General features: G+C 40.8%; 1 protein-coding gene across 1 annotated transcript in view; it reads left to right on the top strand.

Moving 5' to 3' along the window:
- HERC5 (HECT and RLD domain containing E3 ubiquitin protein ligase 5) overlaps positions 1-26769 on the top strand; it is a gene marked incomplete at its 3' end in the record, with an annotated part of 58858 nt that extends 32089 nt beyond the window's left edge. The window contains exons 17-23 of the mRNA XM_084234270.1: positions 4040-4183; positions 4744-4910; positions 11613-11679; positions 12550-12620; positions 20874-21057; positions 21886-21988; positions 26564-26769. Of these exons, the coding sequence (XP_084090396.1) occupies positions 4040-4183; positions 4744-4910; positions 11613-11679; positions 12550-12620; positions 20874-21057; positions 21886-21988; positions 26564-26769 (942 nt within the window). The remainder of the gene's footprint in view (positions 1-4039; positions 4184-4743; positions 4911-11612; positions 11680-12549; positions 12621-20873; positions 21058-21885; positions 21989-26563) is intronic.
- Positions 26770-27031: the final 262 nt, after the last annotated feature.

Below are 27031 nucleotides of genomic sequence, written 5' to 3'. Positions count from 1 at the left end.
GGCCTACTTTACCACCCTAATTACCCGGTTTTGATTCCAATTGATAGCTATGGGCACTTCGTCAGTACACTTGGGCTAAGAAACAACTATTAAGATGGTTTCCTCTCCCTGCCTAGTCAGAAAGACCAGTACTAGCCGTAGGAATTTTCAGTCCCTTGAGACCTGACCTTGCTGGCCTGGACGGTCAGCATCTTTTAAGGGTGCCAGTGAGGCAGGATTGGCATCAAAGATTTGCTAAAGCTCTGAGACAGGAACCTGGTTTGCTCTATGGAAGAGAGTGACTTCTCTTTATTGACAGCGTAGTGATTTGAGGGTATAAGTATATATATCTTAGCCTGTTTAGAGCATTCATAAATGATTTTTGGTTTAGTTGCTTTATAACTTGTCCTACTACTCAGTATTTGACACTGAATAATAATGACAAGGAGACCTTGTGCCAGGAACTGTTGTAAATACTCTGCAGTTACTTTCTTAACCCTCTCAAAATACTTTGTAGAGGGTTCTGTTTTGCCCTTTTATTATAGGTGAGGACATTGAGATCCAGAACTACTGGATTGTGTTAAAAGAGTAACACAATTGATAAGTATCAGCCAGAATTTGGACCCTCCCATCAGGCTGTAAACTTTCCACTTAAGATAATGCTTATTAGTGTTTTTTATCAGAGACCCTCGTTTATTACTTATCCAACTTAGATGAAAGAAAAATGGATGTGATTAAAGTTAAAGATAACTATTTTAAAAATATGTGACATTGGGTTTTGCAGAGTTCGCATTTCCACAAGTTTTTGCACACAATTTTAAAAATCAAACTCTATGTGATTCTAACCAGTGTCAAGCTACAACCAGACCATTCAGTTGTTTTGGTTCTACTTTTTTTTTCATTTATGCATGTAAGAACTGCAGTACAGGCCAGGGGTGTGGGGGTGGGGGGGTGAGAGGAGTCACCAAATACAGAGGGAGGAACAGCACAGGCAGACTGAAGTACACTGTTGAGGGGAGCAGCGGGTGAGACAGGACAGGTCTACTGCGCCATGTGGGTCACCTCCCTGGCTGGCCAGGGATCGAATTTGTGCTGCAGAGGCTGCGGATAGCTTCACAGTGATGTGCTTAACCCCTTGCGCCACCAGGGAGGCCCTGTTTTAGTTCTATTTTTATATTTCATTCATTTGTTTTTAAAATTTAGGTATTAATGAGCAGTCACCATTTTCCACACTATGTGAGGTATTTACATGTTGTAGTGTCAGCAAGCATGGAGCAGGTTCCCTATCGATTTAGACAGGTGGGTAAAGGAGAGTTCTGGAGCCCTGTTGTAGCAGGATGGGGACAGGGCAGGATCTCTATGATCCGAGCAGACGGGTAAAGGAGTCCTGGAGCCCTTGGTGGCTTTTTCAGGCTTTATTTTACATCTTACCAGGTACACGGCAAGCAGGGTTGCCAGGAGGCTGGCAGGCTTCCCAGCCCCCGGCAAGTCTTCACTCTCTCTGGGCTCTCCGGCCTTCTCTCATGGCATTTGCTTCTCTGCTCCTTTTGCTCTCCACTGTTCCTCTTGCTCTGTTCTGCTGTTCTGGCTTCCCCGTGAGGCCGCCCTTAGCCCAGTCTCTAAGCCCAGGTGTACCCATTTATGCATGCCCACACCCTACTCCAGGTGTCAGCCATCAGGCATGCATTCAGGACCATAGGGTCCCATCATCAATCCTAATGGCGGGAGGGCAGAAAAGCCTAATACTTTTTTTAACCTTACCCTATAGGCCCTTGTAAGGGCAGGACAGGCCACGGAGCAGGTTTTCTGTGGTCCCATGCAGATCAGGTAAAGGAGGAGTCAGAGTCCTCAGTGGCTTTTGCAGGTCTTTTATTTAGATTTACCAGGCATATGGCAGGCAGGGGTGCTGGGGGGCCGGGAGGCTGGAAGTCCTCCCAACCCCCAGCAAATCCTCACTCTATCTGGGCTCTCTGGCATTCTCTGCTTCTCTCTCGGCTTCTGCTTCTTTCTCAGCTTCTGCTGGCATCCCTGTGACGCCGTCCTTAAAAGCCCAGTCTTAGACCGGGTGATTCCCATCTACCTATGCCCACACCCTACTCCGGGTGCCCGCCATCAGGCATGCATTCAGGACCACAAGGTTCCGTCATCCTAATGGCGGATGGGCAGAAAAGCCTAATACTTTTTACTTTACCCTACAGCCCTTAATGGCCTTTTCAGGGTTCAATGCTCTTTCTACACCAATTGTTGTGGGGCAAGCCTGCAGGCTGGCAAGGCAGGGAGGCTGGAGTAGGGGTGAGCGGGGGTGGCTGCATCCCAGCCCCTGGTGAACTTGTACGCTTTTTCTTGGGGCTCTCACTGGCGTTTTCTTTTCTTTATTTTTTAAGTTTTATTTATTTATGCATATAGGAACTGAGGTGTAAGCCAGAGGTGCAGGTGGTGAGAGGATTCACCAGAGAATGGGGAGCAGAACAGGCAGATGTACTGAAATACACTGCTGAGGGGAGCAGTGGGCATCACCTCCCTGGCCAGCTAGGGATTGAACTCATGTAGTAGCTGGCAGTAGCTTGATAGCACTGTCTTTAACTCCTGCGCCACCAGGGAGGTCCCTCATTGGCATTTTCTCATGGTAGCCATTCGGCTGTACTTGTCTGTGTGATGCCGCATTTATATCCTCCGCCTCCAGCTTCAGGTGTGCCCACTACACATGCTCACACCATACTCCAGGTGTCCACCATCAAGCATGCGTACCCTCAGCCCAAGCTCCCAAACGCCTTCTGCATTCAAGGCCAAAGGTGATAGCCACAGAGGCCAGCGTCATAAAAGCTTGACTAGTCTTTATTTACCCTCTATATGTGTTATCCCATTTAATCTTTCTGATGATGATGTGAGGAAACTGAGACTTGTGAGATCAAGGAGTTGGCCCATAGAGGGGCACAGTGAGGATTTGATACCTAGTCTTAATTTAATTAAGTCCCTGAAGTTTAAATGGAAGAGACATTCGTCTAAATACAGAATCCTTAAAAGGAGCTATCTGGAGGTGGTAGTGGAACATCCAGATGAAAAGGTTGTGTTAATCATCAAAAAGAAGGATGGATACGAAGGTTAAGTGCCAGCTTGTGATAAATGAAGTTTAAAGAGAAAAGAGCATTAAATAAAATCCATAGAGACAAAATAGAGTATGAGAGCATAGACCATTGGAAATTCTAGCCTTAACGCAGCAGGAATAAGAAGAGAGAGAGATGTAAATAGTGTGTAATAAGAGAATGCAAGGAAGAAGAGATGGGTCAGTGTGTGGAATTGTCAAACCTAGGGAATGACACATGAGAAAAGCCCTTGGAATTGGAGGTTCATAGGTTCTTGCTCTCCTTAGAAGTACTTGGGAAGAGCAGTGGGTTTGGGGAGTTTGCATCATTCTTCTTTGAATTTTGCCAGCCTAGAGTAGGAGGAGCCCGACTGTCTGTGTTGGAGACAGTGGTGCTGAGCTTTGTTTTGTTTTCCTTTAAGGATAAGAGAGAGCTTAACACATTTGTAAAATGAAGTGAAGATTACAAGAAGGAAAGGCAGGAATAGAGCAAGTAATTGAAAGAACAAAGATGAGATGGGTTATGATAATCATCTTGGGGAGAAATCAAATGGGTGTTAACAACAGGTACTCTCTCTCTGTAGGGAGTAAACAATAAAATAAAGGGAATAACCAATATTTATGCATGCCATTTTCTGATATTTGAAAAATCTAACATGATTTATTTATAATAATTTCCATTATACTCACTGTACTTTATGGCTATAGTAGTAATGCCAGTTGAGGTCAATTTGATGGTAAAGATCTCAGGCTCTAAGGGTTGACAGACTAAGCTGTACCAGTTATACAACTATGGGAAATTTCAAATTCTTTAAAAATTATAATTCTTGAAACTTCATTGTCCTACAGAATTAATGAGAAGATATAATAAGATGCTTACCACAATTGACCTTAGCTATTACTATTATATTAAGTGAGATTTAACATACAGCGGTGCAGAACCCTGAAAGTAATGTGTTATTTATTCTGTTTCCTCAGGTTTCATTTAGTGGAGAAATTGGACATGACTTTGGAGGGGTCAAGGCAGAGTTTTTCCATTGTTTGTTTGAAGAGATGACCCGGCCAGAATATGGGATGTTCACATATCCTGAAGATGCTTCCTGCATGTGGTTTCCTGTCAGGGTTAGTCCTCATAGCTTTGCTTATGGTGTCACAAGGTAGAAAATCATGGTATTACATGCCATCGACAATTAGATTCCTCTACTATTTTATAGTAGGAGAGGAGTTATAAATGTAATTGTGGAGGCAAACTTCAGTTCTTATGAAGTGATTATTTTCTTTAAAATGGAGTCTACTTTCCGTGGGTTCCCATGTCTTTCTATACAGTTAAGTGTTGTTTTTAGAGAATGAATACTTAAAAATGAACCCTTCCTTCCTCAGGCACTCATTTTTTGTTTCAGTTCTGTTTTTCCTGATAAATGTGAAGACAAAGCCTATGAAAAGAAGAAATTATAAGCACTTTAGCTTACTAATTTTAATGTGTTTCTAATCTTGTTAGTGTTTTTGTAAACAGAACTGTAACGGATTTTAACTGACTTCATGACCAAATATAATTGTCATGCTTTTTGGTTTTAATTTATAACTTGATTTGGCACAATGGGGGAATAAAATTTTACCTAATGTAAGTACTCCCCATTGTGCTAATAAAAATTCACAATACATTAATTTTTTTTCTCTTTCAGCCTAAATTTGAGAAGAAGAGCTATTTCTTCTTTGGCGTTCTATGTGGACTTTCCCTGTTTAATTGCAATGTTGCCAACATCCCTTTCCCATTGGCTCTTTTTAAGAAACTTTTGAACCAAGCACCATCACTGGAAGACTTGAAGGAACTAAGTCCTGTTTTGGGAAAGTAAGTAAGCATAGTTTCTTTTTCAGAACCTGTCTAACACAGATAAGTATCTAAACACACACACACACACACACACACCCCTACATACACACACACACCCCTAATATTTTCATGTTCAACAGTAGCATCCTAGGTACTTTCAGTAAGTCTGAACTTTAACAAGAATTATTAAGACAAGTTAACTTTTTTCTTGTGATTAGGCCTCAATATTTTGTCTTTGAACTTTATTTGTGTAAAACCAGTTATGAACAGCACAGGTTATACCTTGGTGTGAAGTCTATAAACGATGTTCATTTATAATGTTCTATAGGATTATCTTTGAAGTGGAACTTACTACCAAGTTAAAAGACAACTACCACTTCACACACCCACAAAGGCAGTATACATAATAGAAAGGTTTAATGTCCCATTTCTACATATCCATAAAAAAAATTGACAAATATGTAAGAGGGTCCTGCACCTTACATAACTATTGGATTAATAAGGAAATTAAAGCAGAAATAAAATAAATACCTAGAAACTAATGAAAAATGAGAATAGAAGCTACCAAAATCTATAGGATGCGGCAGACAATCTAAAGAAGGAAGATAGGGCCTCCCCTGGTGGCACAGCGATTGAGCACTGGGCTGCGAAGCTGCCTACAGCCTCTGCAGTGCCGGTTCAATCCCCGGCCACCGGCGAGGGTCCCACATGGTGCAACAGACCTCTCCCGCCGCGCCCACTGCTCCCCTTAGCAGTGTATTTCAGTCAGTCTGCCTGTTCTATTCCCCCTTTGGCACTGGTGAATTATCTCACCCTCCTGCGTTTCTGACTATACCCAATGCTTGTATAAATAAATAATTTTTTTTAAAAAAAAAGGAAGATAATTGCAATCTAGGCCCACATCAAGAGGCAAGAAAAACCCCCACTTGACTGCTTAATATTGCATCTAAAATGTCTTCAAAAAGAGGAATAAACAAGACCTAAATTTATTTTTTTTAAGGATTTTATTTATTTATTTATACATGCAATGGGTATAGTCAAAAGTGCGGGAGGGTGAGAGAATTCACCAGAGCCAGAGCGGGGAGCAGAACAGGCAGAAGGACTGAAGTACACTGCTGAGGGGAGCAGCAGGTGGCAAGAGAGATCTGCACGCCATGTGGGACCCTCGCCCGGCAGCCAGGGATCGAACCGGCACTGCAGAGGCCGCTGGCAGCCTTGCAACCCAGCGCTCAACCGCTGTACCACCGGGGAGGCCCAACAAGACCTAAATTTAGCAGAAGGAAAGAAGTAAAAATTAGAAATAGATGAACTAGAAATCAAAAAGAGTACACAAAAGATCAGTGAAACTAAGAGGCTGGGTTCTTTGAGAAGATAAAATAGACTAACCTAACTAACAAAGAAGAGAGAAAACACTGAACATAATCAGAAATAAAAGAGGAGAAATTACCACAGGTGGCATAGAAAAACAGGATCACTGGGGATTACTATGAATACATACATACAAATACATTTGATACTCTGAAGAAATAGACAGATTACTAGAATGATACAGTTTATAAGACTAAATGAGGGGCCTCCCCGGTGGCGCAGCGGTTGAGTGCTGGGTTGCGAAGCTGCCCGCAGCCTCTGCAGCGCTGGTTCGTTCCCCAGCCACTCCCCGGCCACCAGAAGAGGGTCCCACATGGCGCGCAGACCTCTCCAGCCTCTGCAGCGCTGGTTCAATCCCCAGCCACTCCCCGGCCACCGGAGGAGGGTCCCACATGGCGCGCAGACCTCTCCTGCTGCCCGCTGCTCCCCTCAGCAGTGTACTTCAGTCCTTCTGCCTGCTCTGCTCCCCCCTCTGGCTCTGGTGAATTCTCTCACCCTCCTGTGCTTCTGACTATACCCAGTGCTTGTATAAATAAATAAATAATAAAATCTTTGGGGGGGGAAAAAAAAAGACTAAATGAGGAAGAAACAGAAGAGTTGAAAAAATCAGTCACAATCATGGAAATTCAAAAAGTAATAAAGAATCTCCCACCCAAAAAATCATGGGACCCAGATGGTTTTACAAGTGAGTCTATCAAACTTTTAAAGAAGAACTTGTACCCATCTTGCTCAATTATCTCAGAAAACACAAGAAAAGGGAGTGTTCCCTGATACATTTTATGATGCCAACATTACCCTAAGAACAAGCAGGACAAGAAAAGTGAAGATCAATATCCTTGATGAATATTGATGCAAAAATTTTCAATAAAATACTAGCAGATAAAAGTCAACAATGCATTATAAGTATGATATATCTGTACCAAGTGTGATTTATTTGAGGGATACAAGGATGATTACATATACATAAATCAATGTAATATATAGCAACAACAAAAGAAAGGATGAAAATCATGTGATGGTATCAAAAGACAAAGTATTGGATAAGATTCAGCACCCCTTTATATAAAAACTCTACACAAGGTGGGAATAAAAAGATATTAAGTTGCCAATGGAATAATCTATAACTAAAATAATACTTATTCATGAAAAACTGAAAACTTTCCCTTTAAGGTCAGGAACAAGACAAGACTGTCATCAGCCTTGTCTGTTTAATCAGATAACAGAAAATAAAAGAAATCCAGGTTGTATAAGAAGTGAAACTACTTTCACAGGTGATATGATGCTTTATATTGAAAACCCTAAAATTTCCACCAAAAATCTATTCGAAGCAATACATGGATGCTGCCAAGTGGCAATTGACAGGTTACATACAAATTTCTGTTGCATTTTTATACAAATTGTAAATGGGAAGGGAAAAAATTAAGATAATAAATTAACAGTTGCTTAAAGGAAAATAAAGCAAAAATAAACCCTTGGTATGACCTTCAGTGTAAAGCTTTTACACAGAAAAAGGAAATATTAAAAGATCAAGAAGCAGAAAATAGTCACACAATACATAATGGACAAGGGCTTAATATTCAAGATATACAAAAACTTATTCAACCATTTTTAAAAAACACCCACTTGACTATATCAAACTGCTAAATAGACACTTCTCCAAAAATGGAATGTAGGGCCTCCCCGGTGGCGCAGTGGTTGAGCGCTGGGTTGCGGAGCTGCCCTCAGCCTCTGCAGCGCCAGTTCGATCCCCGGCTGCTCCCCGGCCACCAGAGGAGGGTCCCACATGGCGCGCAGACCTTTCCTGCCGCCCGCTGCTCCCCTCAGCAGTGTAGTTCGGTCCTTCTGCCTGCTCTGCTCCCCGCTCTGGCTCTGGTGAATTCTCTCACCCTCCCACGCTTCTGACTGTACCCAGTGCTTGTACAAATAAATAAATAAATCTTTAAAAAAAAAAAGGAATGTAAGTGGTCAACAGGCATATGAAAAAGTGTTCATCGTCACTTGTTATCAGGGAATTGCAAATCATAACTATAATGAAATACCACCTGACACTAGTGAGAATGGCTCATATTAAAAAATCTGGAAGGCCTCCCTGGTGGTGCGAAGGGTTAAGTCGCAGCACTATGAAGCTATCAGCAGCCTCTGCAGCGCATGTTCAATCTCCAGCTAGGGAGCTAATCCACATGGCACAGCTGACATCTTCTTTCACCCGCTGCTCCCTTCAGCAGTGTATTTCAGTCAATCAGCCTGTTCTGTTCCCCACTCTGTCTCTGGTGAATCCTCTCACCCCCTACACCTCTGGCCTACCCCCCAGTTCTTGTATGCATAAATAAATAAATCTTCAGAAAAAAAAAAAAAAACTGGAAATAAGTGCTAATGAGGATGTGGAAAAAAACAGATCTCTCTTATACTTCTGGTTGGACTGTAAAGTAGTTCAGCCATTATAGAAAGCTGTGTGGAGATTCCTTAAAACACTAAAAATGGAGCTGCTATACAACCCATCTATTCCACTCATAGAAATCCATCCAAAGAACATAAAAACACTAATTCAAAAGGAATCCTACAACCCTATGTTTATTGCAGCATTATTTACAATAGCCAAAATATGAAAACAGTGTGAATTTCCCAAAAGATGAATGGATCAAGAAAGTGATCGAAAAGGACAAGCTCATGCCATTTGTGGCAACATGGATGAAGCTGGAAGGGATTATGCTATGGGAAATTAATCAGAAGAAAAAAGATAAATATCCGATGGTTTCATTATATGTGGAATATAGAAAACAAAACATCAGACAAAAACAAACCTGGAAAACTGACCATAGATGTGAGGCATCCAAAAAGAAAGGCTGGGAGAGGTGAAAACTGGGGGGAAGAGCACAAGGGAATATGGTGATGGGCCATGGGTGTTTTGGTGGTGGGAGAACTACAGTGATCACACCTGAGGGGAGAAATCACACATTGCCCAAAAATGAACAATGTTCTAAAACAAACCACTATATTTCATTTTTTTAAACCACGCTCTTAGTAAGTGGGCAGCAGATCATTTCACCAAAGAGAATATCAAGAAGGCCATAAATACATGGGAAATGGTTCATTATTGCTTTTAATAAGGGAGGTGATATAGGTCTCAACCACCATGAGCCATCATCTCACACCTGTGTGGGTGGCAGATATTAAAAAGACCACTGACACAAGTGCTAGAGAGAATGCAGAAAAAGGAATTCTACTACTCTGTTGGCAGGAATGTAAACTGATACACTATTTTAGAAGTGATCTGGATTTACTTTAAAAAGTGAAAATGGAAATACTGTATGAACCAGTATCCCTACTCTTGGACATCTATTCAAGAAACATAAAGCCATCAACTTAAAAAATTACATCCTCTGCAATATCATGGCATTATTTACTATAGCTCGGACATGGGGACAACCAAAGTACATGCTGATAGAAGATTGGGTCAAGAAAATGGATATCCACACAGGGCACTATTATTCAACCATAGAGAAAGAAAAAATGTTGCTGTTTGCAGAAAAATGGAATGTATATAATGGAATTTGGTCTAGTATAGCAAGTCAGAATGACAAAGACAAATACTTAATGTTTACATAGTAGATGATTCATCCAAGCAAAATACTTGTAAAGTCTAGGAGACACTTGTAAACGAAGTGAGGCTTCCAGGCATATAGGGAAGGGGGGAAAAGAGAAAGGGCCAAAGAGGTATAAGGGAGAGTGTTGGGGGAAAATATATAAAATTCAGAAAATATGGACAAATATATTAATTCATTTCCTCATTTCTTAAGACCTAAAAAGTGCCGACATTGAAGAAAAGATTGCCAATTTTAGCTATGATAAGATTTAAGAATTTCTATGTGAGAAAAGACACTTCTGAATTGGGTAGTTATTTGTAACACATTTTGGGGGTGGTAGGAAAACCCCTATATGTAGATACCCATATACGTATGTACAAGATATGTTTAAGTACTAGTTTGGGGAGGTATGTTCACAGGTGTTATTCATTAACATACCTGTAAATAAGTAAATAAGCCATACATGAACATAAAATGACAGAGTATCATGATAAAATCCAATTTTCTCCTGAGCTCCCATCACTCTCCCCAGACAAAACAGTGAATAAAATGTGATCTGTTTTGTCACAGTACTGGAATAACAGATTCAATAGGGAAAAAGTCAGCTTGAATTCCACCTTCTCCTAGAGGCTTCCCCCATCTTTACATATCTATGGAAGACATTAACTAAACTCTTATAAGCTATACCTGTGCCAGTTACAGTTTCTGCTTGTACCTGTCTCACTACACAGCAGGTGCCACTTTCATCTGCCTATTATATCAACTAGTCTCAGTGGTTGTTGACAGTAATGTGTTCGTTTCACCTTCACATCTCTTATAGCTGCCACATGACTGTTTAATAAATGTTTGTTGAAAGAATAAATGAGTGAAGGAGCAAATAATGCAATATGAGACCATTACTTTAAAAGTGTGTATAAAGTACCATAGGACAGAAGGATAGAAATATGAAAAGACTGATACCAGAGAATGGTCTTATATAACCTCTATTATCACAGTTGCCTTGAAACAGTAATATAGTCAAATTTCAGATTTGTCTTAAGTTTGATAATATTGGAACATGAGGTACTATGACGGTCCTTTGACCAACTCATTCCTTGAACCAATTCATTCTTCATTTAAATTTCCTAAGTGCTACCTGTTATTTAAAGGGAGATCTATTCTGTAAGTAAAGTTCAAAAGCTTAAGTTAAAGTAAGTATATATGTAAGCAATCCTTTTCTAAATAGAAACCTATAATTAGGTAATTGTACAATGCAGGTAAATTAAGTCAGGATGGAGAAAAGAGAGCTGGGAATCAGGTGTGGACCCTGCAGGATTGCAAATCAACTTTTTTTTTTAAAGATTTATTTATTTATACAAGAACTGGGGTACAGTCAGAGGTGTGGGAGGGTGAGAGAATTCACCAGAGACAGAGTGGGGTGCAAAACAGGCAGATGGACCAAAGACACTGCTGAGGGGAGCAGCTGGCAAGGCAGGAGAGGTCTGCCATGCCATTTGGGTTTCTCCCTGGCCAGCCGGGAATCAAGCCCACGTTGCAGAGGCTGCAGACAGCTTCACAGCTCAGTGCTCAACCCGCTGTGCCACAGGGAGGCCCTGCAAATCAACTCTAAATTGCGATCTGGCCCTATGTAAACAATACGTAGAGAAATAGGTGCTGTGGGGTGTACCTGACTCCCCACCTTCATAAGAGCCATGCATTTGACAATTTAATTTAGATGATATATCTAGTTATTGTCACTTTTTAAAAACAAAATGAATTTGTTCTTTAGGAGTTTGCAAACACTTCTGGATTATGACGGCAATGACTTTGAGGAAGTATTTTTTGTCCTTTATAATGTGAGTAAGAAGACAATATTACAAATCAGATTTAATTTGATTAACCTTTTACATACTTACCTAAATATGTCACCCTTTATTCTAATAAAGAAACAACTTGTGAATTAAGATAGTGGAAAAGATTTTTTTTTTCTCATTTTTCATGAGCTAAATGTAGCAGTTATATATCAGACAACTCCTGAATTTAATAATTTAAAACAAGAAATGTGGTTCTGTGGATTTTGGGGTCTGGGCAGCTTGGTGAGGCTTCAATAGTCTCAAATGGCCTCACTGGTTTGCCAGATTATTGGCAGACTGTTTGCTTTATGGGATGTCCATTGCTGCAACTTATCTCTGTTCCAGTGGCCTCTTATTCTCTGGAGGTAGATGAGGCTTCCTCACACAATGGTGTCAGGGTTACAGAGAGCAGGATGAGATAGCCAAGTCCAATGTGTACAAGCTTCCTTTAAAGCTCTTGCTTCTCTCAGATCCCATTGATCCAAGCAGGTTTAAGGCCAGGAAAAACTGACATTTTGATGAAAGGTGTTAGAAAATCACCTTGCAAAGGGGTCTAATATGAGTATGGGAGGAATTTGTGGGCATTTGTTTTTTGAAAATCTACCGTACTAGGTCAGTATAGCAGAAAGTGAATATTGAGATTTTGTATTTTTTGATTGCCTTTTTCAGTATGATCAATTAAAATAATTTAAGGTTTTTGTTTTTAATTCAGTTTTCATTTTGCATAAGATGATAATTTTTATTGGTACATTTCTTGCCAGTTTCTATGACAGAAATGTACATTTTTACAAATTCTTGAAGAAAACTGGTGTGCCTTCAAAGTGCTTCTTTGATGAAAAATTGTTTGGGATTTTGAGTTCATTTATTTTACAGGTGCATTGGGATAAAAATGATGTGGACTTAATTCCTAATGAAAGTTACAGAATTGTCAACCAGACTAACAAGTAAGTACAAATAAATGACATGTTTTTGTTTTTAGTTTTGCTACTCTAAAAAAATCTTTCACTAATTTTATTATAATGTTCAACTACAAATTAATCATTTTTCAATAAAACAGTGAAGTTGGTGTGTGTTGTGTTTATATGTGCAATTCATAGAGTTAATGTTCTTTATGGGGAAGGGAAATGTTTTCTCAGTGAGGCCTGTCTAGAATTATACACTAACTTCTCACTTTTTATTCTCCTTATCCTATTTTACTTTCTCTTTTCATGTCACTAATTACCTATCTTTAGTATTTACCTGCTTACTTACTGTTTCCCCCACTGTAACGAGCTGCATAATGGTAGGCACTTGCTCTGTCTTCTCTCCACTTGATATCCAGTGCCCAGAGTGGTCCCTGCAGTGCCTCGTCCATGGTAGTAGTTATTTGTAAAAGAAATTATTGTGGTATCTTGATTTTACGACAACTTACATGGGATGTCATTTCTAACTAGACAGTTGAGATGATAGAATGTTCCTCTGATACTTGTTGATCAGAATAGCAAAAGCAGTATCTTGTGAGCATTCTGACCTAAGCCAAATATTTTTCTTTAATTTTTTTTTTTTTTTTTTTTTTTTATAAATTTTATTGTTATATTCCCCATACAATTGCAGCCCCCCATTCTGACCCCAATCCCTCCCCTCCCGCCCCCGCCCCCCTAAAAGTGTCTCTGGTTCATAGTTTTTTGTTGATTTCGATTTTCACTTTCTTATAGTTATTCATTTTCCTGGTCCCTTATTTAAGTTTTCTAGATTCCTGCTATGAGTGAGACCATCCGGTATTTTTCTTTTTCTTTTTGGCTTATTTCGCTGAGCATGATCCCTTCCAGCGCCATCCATGTTGCAGCAAATTGCATGTGTTTATCTTTTTTGAATGCTGAGTAATATTCCATGGTATATATGTACCACATCTTCTTGATCCAGTCATCTATTTTTGGGCATTTGGGTTGTTTCCAAAGCTTAGCTATTGTAAACAGTGCTGCTATAAACATAGGGGTGCAGGTGTTCTTTGGAATTGATGTTTCTGTGTCCTTTGGGTAAATACCTAGGAGTGGAATTGCTGGGTCATATGGAAGCTCTATGTTTAGTAGGTCCAGAAATCTCCACACAGCTTTCCACAGTGGTTGGACCAGTTTGCACTCCCACCAACAGTGCAGAAGAGTTCCTTTTTCTCCACACCCTCGCCAACATTTGTTGTTGCTAGTTTTATTAATATGCGCCATTCTCACTGGTGTAAGATGGTATCTCATGGTAGTTTTGATTTGCATTTCCCTGATGACAAGAGATGTTGAACATTTTTTCATATGCCTGTTGGCCATTTGCATTTCCTCTTCAGAGAAGTTTCTTTTAAGCTCTTCTGCCCATTTTTTGACTGGATTATTTTCTTTGTTGTTGTTGAGTCTCATCAGCTCTTTGCAGATTTTTGTGATCAGTCCTTTATCATTAGTGTTGGGTGCAAAAATGTTCTCCCAGTTGGTGGGGTTTCTCTTTGTTTTTGTTATTGTCTCTTTTGCTGTGCAAAAGCTCTTTAATTTGATATAGTCCCAGCTGTTTATCTTTGCCTTCACTATCACAGCTTTGGGTGATGTGTCTGTAAAGATGTCTTTGATGTGCAAATCACGTAGTGTTTCGCCTATATTTCCTTCTATATATTTTATGGTTTCAGGTCTTATGTCTAGTTCTTTAATCCATTTTGAGTTGATTTTTGTGTATGGTGTGAGGTGGTGGTCAAGCTTCATTCTTTTGCATGTAGCGACCCAGTTTTCCCAGCACCATTTATTGAACAAACTTTCTTTGCTCCAATGCATAGTCTTTGCTCCTTTGTCAAAGATAAGTTGACCATAAACCTGTGGGTTTATTTCTGGATTTTCTATTCGATTCCATTGGTCTGTATGTCTGTTCTTGTTCCAATACCATGCGGTTTTGATGATTATGGCTTTGTAGTATAGTTTGAAGTCTGGGAGTCTGATGCCTCCATTCCCTTCTTTTTTTTTCAGGAGAGCTTTGGCTATTCGGGGTTTTTTGTGATTCCATATGAATTTCATCAATAATTGTTCTATTTCTTTGAAGAATGACATTGAAATTTTGATTGGAATAGCATTGAATCTGTATATTGCTTTTGGAAGGATGGCCATTTTAATAATGTTTATTCTTCCAATCCATGAGCAGGGGATGTCTCTCCATTTCTTTGTGTCTTCTTCTATTTCTTTTAACAGTGTTTTATAGTTTTCTTTGTATAGGTCCTTTACCTCTTTTGTTAGATTTATTCCCAAATATTTGATTTTTTTTGTTTCAATAACAAAAGGGATGGTCTTTTTGATTTCTTCTTCTTCAGATTTATTGTTTGTGTATAGGAAGGCTACTGACTTTTGCGTGTTGATTTTGTATCCTGCCACTTTACTGAACTGATTGATGAGTTGAATTAGCTTTTCTGTGGAGTTTTTGGGGTTCTCTATGTATAATATCATATCGTCTGCAAATAGTGATAGTTTGACTTCTTCTTTTCCTATTTGGATTCCTTGGATGTCTTTCTCTTGTCTTATTGCCCTGGCTAGGACTTCCAGTATTATATTGAAAAGCAATGGTGAGAGTGGACATCCTTGTCTTGTTCCAGATCTTAATGGAATTGCTTTCAGCTTTTCACCATTGAGAATGATACTGGCTGTTGGCTTGTCATAGATGGCCTTTATGATGTTGAGGTATGTTCCTTGTATCCCAAGAATTTCAAGGGCTTTTATCATGAATGGGTGTTGTACTTTGTCGAAAGCTTTCTCAGCATCTATTGATATTATCATATGGTTTTTATATTTCTTTTTGTTGATGTGTTGGATAACGTTGATTGATTTTCGGATGTTAAACCATCCTTGTGCCCCTGGAATGAATCCAACTTGGTCGTGGTGAATTATCTTATGGATACATTGTTGGATTCTGATAGCTAAAATTTTATTGAGGATTTTTGCATCAGTGTTCATTAGGGAGATTGGCCTGTAGTTTTCCTTTTTTGTGTTGTCCTTGTTCGGTTTTGGTATTAGTGTAATGTTGGCTTCATAGAACGTGTTTGGTATTGTCCCTTCCTTCTCAATTTTTTGGAAGAGTTTGTGAAGGATAGGCACTAATTCGTCTCTGAATGTTTGGTAGAATTCATTTGTAAATCCATCAGGTCCTGGGCTTTTGTTTTTGGGGAGGTTTTTGATTACCATTTCAATTTCGCTAATTGTAATTGGTCTGTTTAGGTGTTCTATTTCTTCTTTATCTAGCTTTGGGTGATTGTAGAGTTGTAGGAATTTGTCCATCTCCTCTAGATTGTTAAACTTGTTTCCATATAACTGTTCATAGTAGTTACTGATTATTCTTTTGATTTCTGCTGTGTCCGTTGTGATTTCTCCTCTTTCATTGATGATCCTGTTTATTTGTGCTTTCTCCCTTTTTTCCTTTGTGAGCCTGGCTAGGGGTTTGTCTATTTTATTGATTTTTTCAAAGAACCAGCTCTTGGTTTCATTGATCTTTTGGATTGTTTTTTTAGTTTCAATTTCATTTATTTCTGCTTTGGTTTTTATTATTTCTTTTCTTCTACTGGTTTTGGGGTTTTTTTGTTGTTCTTTTTCTAGATCTTTGAGCTTCGAGATTAGGTTGTTTCTTTGCGTTCTTTCTTGTTTCTTGATGTGAGCTTCTATTGCTATATATTTTCCTCTTATTACTGCTTTTGCTGCATCCCATACATTTAGGATATTGGTGTCCTCCTTGTCGTTCAATTCAAAAAATTTTTTAATTTCTTCTTTGATCTCCTCATTAGTCCAATGGTCTTCCAGTAGTGTGGTTTTTAATCTCCATGAGGTAGGAAAGTTCCTTGCCTTCTTTTTATGGTTTATTTCTAGTTTGATGCCTTCATGGTCAGAAAAGATGGTTGATATGATTTCAATCTTGGTGTATCTGTTGATGTTTGTCTTGTGCCCCAGTATGTGATCGATCCTGGAGAATGATCCGTGTGCGCTTGAGAAAAATGTGTACTCCATTTTTTTGGGGTTTAGTGTTCTATAGATGTCTGTTAAGCCCAATTGCTCTAGGTCTTTATTTAGAGCTTTGGTTTCTTTACTTATTTTTTGTCTTGTTGATCTATCCATTGTTGATAGTGGTGTGTTGAAGTCTCCCACTACGTATGTGTTTTCTCTGATGTCTGTTTTCAGAGAGGACAACAGTTGTCTGATATATTTTGGTGCTCCTTCGTTTGGTGAGTATATGTTAATGAGTGTTATTTCTTCTTGAAGTATTGTCCCCTTGATCATAATGTAGTGACCATTGGGGTCTCTTTTTATCTTTTTGAGTTTGAAATCTGTTTTATCTGATATAAGTATAGCTGTTCCTGCTTTCTTTTTTGGTCCATTTGCTTGTAGGATTGTTTTCCATCCTTTAACTTTGAGCCTATTTTTATCTTTTGTAGCTAAATGTGTTTCCTGGAGACAGCAAAAGGTTGGGTTTTGTTTCTTAATCCAGGCTGCAACTCTGTGTCTTTTTATTGAAGAGTTTAGTCCATTTACATTTAGAGTTAATATTGATATGTTAACATCTGTATTTGCCATTGTGTTTGTCTTTCCTTTGATTTTATTTATTTATTCTTTTAATAACTTTTTTTTTTTTTTTGGCCTTCTTTCATTGTTATTCGTCGCTCTGAGGTTCTGGCTTTAGGACTCCTTGTAGTATTTTTTGGAGTGGGGGTTTAGTTGCAATGAAATTCCGGAGTTTCTGTTTGTCTGGGAAGGTCCATATTCTTTCTTCAAAGAGGAATGAGAGCTTTGCGGGATAGAGTATTCTTGGTTGGCATCTGTTTTCTTGGAGTCTGTTGACTATGTCCCTCCACTCTCTCCTTGCCCGTAGTGTTTCTTCGGAGAAGTCTGATGTCAGCCTGATTGGTTGTCCTTTGAATGTTATCTGTTTCTTCCCTCTTGCCAGCTTCATTATTTTTTCCTTGTCCTGGATTCTTGGGAGCTTTACTATTATGTGTCTTGCTGTATTTTTCCTTTCGTCGTGGAAGTTTGGTGTTCTTCTTGCTTCTTGTATATCAATTTTCAGCTCCTTCTTCACATTTGGGAAGTTCTCTTCAATTATCTCTTTGAATATTTTCTCTGTTCCTACATCTCTCTCCTCTCCTTCTGGTATTCCTATAACTCTTATATTTCCTTTCCTCATGGAGTCAGATAGTTCCCGAAGTCTTTCTTCGTTCTTTTTCCTTCGTACTTCTCTTTCCTTCTCTGTTTTGGTTCTTTTTATTTCTGTGTCTTCAAGAGTACTTATTCGTTCTTCCATTTCATCTATTCTGCTTTCATTGCTTTTCCCAGAATTCTTTAGTTCTTCCATTAATTCTTTGATCTCCTGCATTTCTTTTACTTCCCTCTTTAGGGACTCAATTTCTTTCTTCTGACCATTGTTTTCCCTCTCTAGGGACTCAATTGCATTCTTCTGATCGTTGATTATTTTTCCCTTATCATTGTTTTCCTTTATGACTTCTGTCAGTTTTTTAATCACGGCAATTTTAAATTCTCTTTCTGGAAGGCTCAGAAATTCTTCCAAGTTATTGTCGTTGCAGTCTGGGGGCTGGCTTTCTTTTTGTGGTGTGCTTTTTCTCTGGAGAGTTGCTAGGTTGCGTGTGGTTCTTCTCCTCCCTACTGTCTGTTTTCTAATTTGCCGTATGCGTTGGGACACTGTGTTGTTGGGACTTGCCGGCATCTTGGGTGGGCTTCTCTGTTCCCCTCTGGTTCTTCCAGGAGTCATCTGTCAGTTTCAAGCAGCCTTTACTGGAGAAAGGTCCCTGTTCTAAAATGCCGATGTGGGGACACACTCCCCTGTGCGCCTGGTCTGCCCCGGCGGTGGGTTCCTGCTTCCCTCTGGGCTTGGACTGCAGGCCAGAGGGGGTCTGGCGTGGGCGAACTTCCCCCGCTCACCTCTGGCTCCTGAGGAAGCCTTCTGCAGGTAGTCTTTACTGAAGAAATGTCCCTGTTCTAAAATGGTGATGTGGGACACACTCCCTGTGCTTCTGGTCTCAGGCACACTCTTCTGCGCGCCTGGTCTGCCCCGGCTGTGGGTGCTCGCTCTCCCTGTGGGCTCAGACTACTTGTTCAGAAGGGGCCCGGTGTGGGCTAACTCCCCAGCTGGCCACTAGCTCCTTCAGTAGCCTGTGCTGGGGTCAAGTCGCTAGGTGGCACCAGAGATCTCTCCTAGAGCCCTTGGGGAGCTGATTTTCCACCCCGTGGGACAGGGAGCAGAGCGGGGATGGTAGGGTACACCTCAACAGCTTTGGGGTGCTGTGTCTGCCTTGTGCCCCACCGTCGTGGGGAACCCACGCCCCTAATTTCGTGCCCCGGGTCTCAGTTCCAAAGCCCTCAGTTCCAGGACGCGGGCTGTAGCCCAGATCAGTGGCGTGGGAATGGCGCCTTTTGAATCCCGCTCCCCTGCCTGGGCGCCTTGTTCCTGCTCACTCAGGGAGGGCCTCGGCCCGGGTCTCAGTTCCAAAGCCCTCAGTTCCAGGACGCGGGCTGTAGCCCAGATCAGTGGCGCGGGAATGGCACCTTTTGAGTCCCGCTCCCCTGCCTGGGCGCCTTGTTCCTGCTCACTCAGGGAGGGCCTCGCCCGGGTCTCAGTTCCAAAGCCCTCAGTTCCAGGACGCGGGCTGTAGCCCAGAATAGTGGCGCGGGAATGGCGCCTTTTGAATCCCGCTCCCCTGCCTGGGCGCCTTGTTCCTGCTCACTCAGGGAGGGCCTCGCCCGGGTCTCAGTTCCAAAGCCCTCAGTTCCAGGACGCGGGCTGTAGCCCAGATCAGTGGCGCGGGAATGGCGCCTTTTGAATCCCGCTCCCCTGCCTGGGCACCTTGTTCCTGCTCACTCAGGGAGGGCCTCCGCCGTCTCCCCGCAAGCCTAGGTCGCAGGCACAGGGGCCTGGGCAGCTGCAATCCGAGCGCCGCTTTCGCGCAAGCTTACCGGGCGGCCGGGGCTGTGTGCTGGTGCTGGTCTCCTCCTGGTGGGCGGGGCTCTCTTTTTAATGGCGCGTGGAGCTCACCTCCGCGGCGGATCCTGCAGGGTTCGCCTCAGCTCCCGTTCACGGGGTGTGGTGGCTGAAATAGTTCCTTTCCACTCACAGTCCCGCTTGCTGCATCCGTTTTTCTTGTTGGGCGTTTTGGTTTGTTGTTTCCCTGGTCTCTGCCGGTCGGAGAGTGCCGCCTCTGTGGGCGGGGGAGGGGAGCAGGGTTCTGCGCTTCCCTCCCTTCTCGTCCTCTTTTATGGCAACTTTCTTCTTCGGGCAGTTTGCTGGAGTCGTCCGTTTATCTTCCGTGTCCCAGTTCTCACTGGGACCTGCCGCTTTTCCTCCCTATTAACTTTTTTTAATGGGAGATCTTACTCGCAGCGTCTCCTCGCCGCCATGTTGCTCCGCCCCTTTTTCTTTTTCTTTAATTTTTTAATCTTTGTTTTAAAGAAACTTTGTTTTGAAGTATACAGAAAAGTATACAAATCATAAATGCATCAATGGAGAAAGAGAACATTTCTAGTTCTGTAGTATAATTTATGAATATGGCCCAGTTTATCCATAGTGTTATTGGTAGACATGTCTCTTTACTTTTTACCTGGCCCTTTCCATAAAATATAGGCAAAGGTGCTCAAAGGAAAAAATTGCAATTAAAGTGCTGGACTCCCTTTCTGCGAGTTTCCCTTCTCTTTAATCCAGGCCTCTGGAGTCTTAATTCAGATTTGCAAACTTGTAGCTAGATCTGTTTTTGTATGTTATCTGACTTTTCTAGTTAACTAGAATTGCAAATCTACTCTTTGTGTTTACCCACAAATAATATTAGCAACTCACTTTGCCAAATACAGACTTTGCAGAAGAGTATAAAATTAATAGGAAATTTCTCATATCTTTCAAACTTATTCCCCAGAGCTGATCTCTGCCAGCAGGTCAGATTTAATTATTCCAAATTTTCTGTATGCTAATCTGTGTTGATTCTCTTAACGGTAACCTTGAACGATCATGTAACATCACAATATCTCAGCTGTCTTCTCACTAAAATGGCGTAGGAATCTGCCTCAAAGTTAGATTGTTATATAAATATATGGAAAATAACTGTCCATGGCACATGGTTTATGCTCAATGTTAGGTATTTTAGCTCTCCCCCAAATGCCCACCCCGCTTTGTTCAGTATATTTCAGTTGCTGACACTGTTTTTTGTTTCATTAAAGGAGAGACTACGTTTCTAAGTGTGTCAGTTACATCTTCAACATCTCTGTAATGGCAGTTTATGAGGAATTTCAAAGAGGATTTTACAAAGTGTGTGACAAGGATATCATTGAATTTTTTGAACCTGAAGAACTAAAGGACGTGATTATTGGAAATACAGATTATGACTGGGAAACATTTGAAAAGGTACATTGTAAGGGCCAAGTTGTAGTGTTGAGTCAGGAACGAACACGACAGTGTGTCCCGGGGAATAAACTGAGGGCTCGCTTAGTTGTGGAGCAGGTTTGCAAGGCGAGACGGCTGCTCAGGGAGCAGCCCTCTTGCTATTTATTAGTAATAACACACAAGTGTGATTGATAATGTGACAAGAGCAGGAGGAACAGGGTCCAGGGGAGACACAGGGTAATCAATTTTTATGGGGAGCTGGAGGAGACATGTCAGCCACGTATATAGGGAGGACTTCCTGTGCAGGTACTTGATGTAATTTCTGAGCTACTCCCAGACCACCTCAGACCACGGCCACACAGTCAGTCAGCAGCTACCTAGGCATTCCCAGCTGCCTCGTGGTGTGGACTGTTGTCTTGGGGCAGTCGTGCAGGAGTGTTTCTTTTCTTTTTTTTTTTTTTTAATTTATTTATTTGTTTGTTTGTTTTATACATGCACTGGGTACAGTCAGAAGCGCGGGAGGGTGAGAGAATTCACCAGAGCCAGAGCGGGGAGCAGAGCAGGCAGAAGGACCGAAGTACACTGCTGAGGGGAGCAGCGGGCGGCAGGAGAGGTCTGCGCGCCATGTGGGACCCTCCTCCGGTGGCCGGGGAGCAGCCGGGGATCGAACCGGCGCCACAGAGGCTGCGGGCAGCTTCGCAACCCAGCGCTCAAACACTGCGCCACCGGGGAGACCCAGGAGTGTTTCTTTTCGAACCTTACAACACAGGTGCATATAGAGGCCATAGTTCGAATTTAAATTTTGTTTCTATTTCCCAAATATTTTTGTGTGTGTGCTTTTTTCTCTAGAATGCACATTATGAACAAGGATATGACAATTCACATCCCACCATAGTGATGTTTTGGAAGGCTTTACACAAATTGACTTTGGAAGAAAAGAAAAAATTCCTTGGTGAGTATTTTATCAGGAGTAGATCTCTAATCTTGGGTCTTATTTATGGAATAAAAAAAAAATCTTGTTTGTGATAAGCACTGTTTGTAATAAATCATACTGTAATAGCCACTCCTAGCCCAGGTGAATATCCTTTATGCCAGGTTGTCCCAATATCAAAAAAACATGTTAGTGTAGGTCTCTCTCCGCTTTGATTTCAGCCCTGCTTGTTCAGCCCTGCTTTTTTTGCCCAAATTAAATACTGAGCCTTCTTCTGTAGCTTGTGCCATCATTTAATTATCTAGGTCCTGTGGGATTAGCCAAGCTATGTAATGGTTTTAGTTTGTCACCTTCCAGATGTTGAACTCAGTTTATGCTTACTTGGAGCTTTTCCTGAGACTTGTTTCATGACTTTCTCATTTTCTTACTCCATTTCCTTACTTATTTTTGAGAAATATTTATCTTGTTCTTATGTTTGTGGATAGCATATATATTAGAAGATGCTTGGATTCTAAGCCCATCCTAACTTTCCAGTGTTACCTTCTAGAGGAAGTTTTTATTCTAACCCGGCAGTTCCAAATTCTGTACACCCTGCATCCGCCCATTCCCAGGCTTTCTGGGACTCTTTGCACTGCCTTAACCTTCATCCATCCCTTTGTTGGCTTTCTGAACCTTTTCCTTCTTTTTTTTTTTTTTTTTTTTTTTTTTATAATTTTTTTTTTTTTTGTTGTTTAATTTTTTTTTTTTTTTTTTTTAATAGAGGCATGTTTTTTATTTATTTATTTATTTGTTTGTTTGCTTGTCTATACATGCACTGGGTACAGTCAGAAGCGCGGGAGGGTGAGAGAATTCACCAGAGCGAGGAGCAGAGCAGGCAGAAGCGAAGTACACTGCTGAGGGGAGCAGCGGGCGGCAGGAGAGGTCTGCGCCATGTGGGACCCTCCTCTGGTGGCCGGGGAGCAGCCGGGGATTGAACCGGCGCTGCAGAGGCCGCGGGCAGCTTCGCAACCCAGCGCTCAACCGCTGCGCCACCGGGGAGGCCCTGAACCTTTTCCTTCTTAAAGGTACCCTGATTTCAGGATTCTTCGGAGGTCTTTCCATCATCCCAGTCTGAGTCTCTCCCTGTTCCACCATAGCATCAGATTCCATGGCATCTTGTGTGTGTCTCTTACCATTTAACTTTTCTCTTTCTGTTTGTCTTTTTTCTGCATAAGAAACTAATATTCCCAACCAGATGGTGAGGTGCTTAAGAGCAAAGACAGTGTGTCAGATTTTGTCATGAAATGGTCATCGATATGGTGGGACTCTGCACATGGGCCCTCCGTAATTGTTTTTTTTTTTTTTTTAAGATTTTTTTTTTTTTAAATAGAAAACATAGTCTATTACCAGCAGGTTTTGGTTCAGACAACATTATAATTTCAAAGGTTACTGCCTTATCGTCTGGAAGTTAAAAAAAAAAATCTAACAAAATACTTATAATCTGCATGATTTTTTTAAACAACCCCATTGAGGAAATACTAATTATGAAATACAATAAATAATTTAAAGTCACCAATAATCTTCAGAGAATGAAATGACCTCATCCCTTAAGGAAATATCTGATGGTCTGAATTTATTTTTTTTTAATTTTATATATTTTTTACACCATTTTTCATTTTTATACAATGCATGCATTTTCATCTTGGTTATAGTCCCTGTACAATTCCCACCACCCTTGTTTTAATCCTATTTCCTTCTCCTCCCCCCCACAGCCCCCCCACCATAGTGTGTATCTCTGGTTTATAATTGCTTGTTGATTTTGATTTTTACTTTATTATAATTAGTCTTTTTCCTGGTCCCTTATTTAGGTTTTCTAAATTCCTGCTATAAGTGAGACCATCTGGTATTTTTCTTTTTCTTGCTTATTTCGCTGAGCATGATCCCTTCTAGCTCCATCCATGTTGCTGCAAATTGCATGGGTTTATCTTTTTTGATTGCTGACTAATATTCCATTATGTATATGTACTACATCTTCTTGATCCAGTCATCTATTTTTGGGCATTTGGGTTGTTTCCATAGCTTAACTATTGTAAATAGTGCTGCTATAAACATAGGGGTGCAGGTGCCCTTTTGAATTAGTTTTTGTGTCCTTTGGGTAAAAACCTAGGAGTGAAATTGCTGGATCATATGGAAGCTCCATTTTTAGCAGATTGAGGAATCTCCACACAGCTCTCCATAGTGGTTGGACCAGTTTGCAGTCCCACCAGCAGTGCACGAGAGTTCCTTTTTCTCTACATCCTCACCAACAATTTGTTGCTAGTTTTTTAATATGTGCCATTCTCACTGGTGTAAGATGGTATCTCATTGTAGTTTTGATTTGCATTTCTCTGATTACAAGTGATGTTGAACATTTTTTCATATGCCTGTTGGCCATTTGCATTTCCTCTTTGGAGAAGTTCCTTTTTAGCTCTTCTGCCCATTTTTTGACTGGGTTGTTTAGTTTGTTTTTGTTTTTGTTGAATCTCATCAGCTCTTTGTAGAGTTTTGTGATCAGTCCTTTATCATTAGTGTTGTGTGCAAAAATTTTCTCCCAATCAGTGGGTTGTCTCTTTGTTTTGGTGACTGTCTCTTTTGCTCTACAGAAGCGCTTTAATTTGATGTAGTCCCATCTGTTTTATCTTTTTCATCACTATGACTGCTTTGAGTGATGTGTCTTTAAAGATATTACTGAGGTTATGTCATGTAATGTTTTAACTATATTTCCTTCTATATATTGTATGGTTTCAGGTCTTACATCTAGTTCTTTAATCCATTTTGAGTTGGTTTTTATGCATGGTGTGAGGTATAGTCAAGCTTCATTCTTTTCCATGTAGCAACCCAGTTTTCCCAGCACCATTTATTGAACAGACTTTCTTTGCTCCATTGCATATTCTTTGCTCCGGTCAAAGATTAGTTGACCGTAAATGTGTGGGTTTATTTTTGGATTTTCTATTCGGTTCCATTGGTCTGTGTGTCTGTTCTTGTTCCAGTACCATGCAGTTTTGATTATTAAGGCTTTGTAGTATAGTTCGAAGTCTAATCGAAGTCTAAGAGTGTGATGCCTCCATTCCCTTTTTTTTTTTTTTTTTTTTTTTTTTTTTTCAGGAGAGCTATGGCTATTCGGGGCTTTTGATGGCTCCATATGAATTTCATCAATATTTGTTCTATTTCTTTTTTTTATATAATATATATATATTTTTATAGAGGCATTATTTATTTATTTATTTGTTTGTTTTGTTTTGTTTATACATGCACTGGGTACAGTCAGAAGCGCAGGAGGGTGAGAGAATTCACCAGAGCCAAAGCGGGGAGCAGAGCAGGCAGAAGGACCCAAGCACACTGCTGAGGGGAGCAGCGGGTGGCAGGAGAGGTCTGCGCGCCATGTGGGACCCTCCTCCGGTGGCCGGGGAGCAGCCGGGGATCGAACCGGTGCTGCAGAGGCCGCGGGCAGCCCCACAACCCAGCACTCAACTGCTGCGCCACCGGGGAGGCCCAATATTTGTTCTATTTCTTTGAAGAATTTCATTGAAATTTTTATTGGAATAGCATTGAATCTGTAAATTGCTTTTGGTAGGATGGCCGTTTTGATAATGTTAATTCTTCCAGTCCATGAGCAGGGGAGGTCTTTCCATTTCTTGGTGTCTTCTTTTATTTCTCTTAACATTGTTTTATAGTTTTCTTTGTATAGGTCCTTTGCCTCTTTTGTTAGGTTTATTCCCAAGTATTTGATTTTTTTTTTGTTTCAATAATAAAAGGGATGATTTTATTGATTTCTTTTTCAGATTTATTGTTTGTGTATAGGAAGGCTACTGATTTTTTTTTTAATTTATTTATTTATTTATACAAGCACTGGGTACAGTCAGAAGCACGGGAGGGTGAGAGAATTCATCAGAGCCAGAGCGGGGAGCAGAGCAGGCAGAAGGACCGATGTACACTGCTGAGGGGAGCAGAGGGCGGGCGGCAGGAGAGGTCTGCGCGCCATGTGGGACCCTCGCCGGTGGCCAGGGATCGAACCGGCACTGCAGAGACCACAGGAAGCTTCGCAGCCCAGTGCTCAACCACTGCGCCACCAGGGGATGCCCAAGGCTACTGATTTTTGTGTGTTGATTTTGTATCCTGCTACTTTACTAAACTGGTTGATTAGCTTGATTAGTTTTTCTGTGGAGTTTTTGGGGTTCTCTATATTATCATATCATCTGCACATAGTGATAGTTTTACTTAAAAGATTTATGTTTTATTTATTTTATGCATACAAGAGCTGAGGTGTAGGTCAGAGGTCCGGGAGTGAGAAGACTCACTAGAGACAGAGTGGGGAGCAGAACAGGTGGATCTACTGAATCACACTGCTGAGGGGAGCAGCAGGTGAGACAGGAGAGGTCTGCTGCACCATGTGGGTTATATCCCTGGCTGGGGATCGAACTCGTGCAAGCTGTAGCTGCGGATGGCTTCACAGAGCTGAGATTTAGCCCCTTGGCCCACCAGGGAGGACCCTCGATAATTGTTTTTGAATAAACACATTTTTGCTATATAAATTTTGATCTCTGTGAAGCAGACCACTCAATGCTATCCTATTTTTAGTGTTTCTTACAGGAACTGACAGAATTCAAGTAAAAGGTTTAAAGAACATGAAGATAACATTTTGCTGTCCTGAAAATTTGAATGAAAAAGATCCCATAAGAGCACAGACATGTTTTAGTGTTCTCTACCTCCCTAAATATTCCACAATGGAAAGAGTGGAAGAAGCGCTTCAAGTAGCTATCAACAACAGCAGAGGATTTGGCTGACCTCCATCATATTGTTTACCCTTTTTGAAATTATTTTCAAAAATAAAATTATGTACTCAAAAATTTCACATAAAAAAATTCTTGCTCATTTTTCAGTGTGTTTACCTGCTCCTTCAGAATTGCTGTTATTTGCATGTAAGATATATTAGTAATGATACCAATTCAACTGTTAAAATAAAGCGACCCCAAAACTGTATGTGACAATGCATTAAATAAGAGTTTTTCTCTTATAAGCATCCAGATAGTTTGTTCCAGGCTGAAT

This window comes from Talpa europaea, assembly GCF_964194135.1.
Source record: "Talpa europaea genome assembly, chromosome: 5".
Classification (NCBI taxonomy): Eukaryota; Metazoa; Chordata; class Mammalia; order Eulipotyphla; family Talpidae; genus Talpa; species Talpa europaea.
This window is presented reverse-complemented; position numbering and strand designations above follow the sequence as displayed.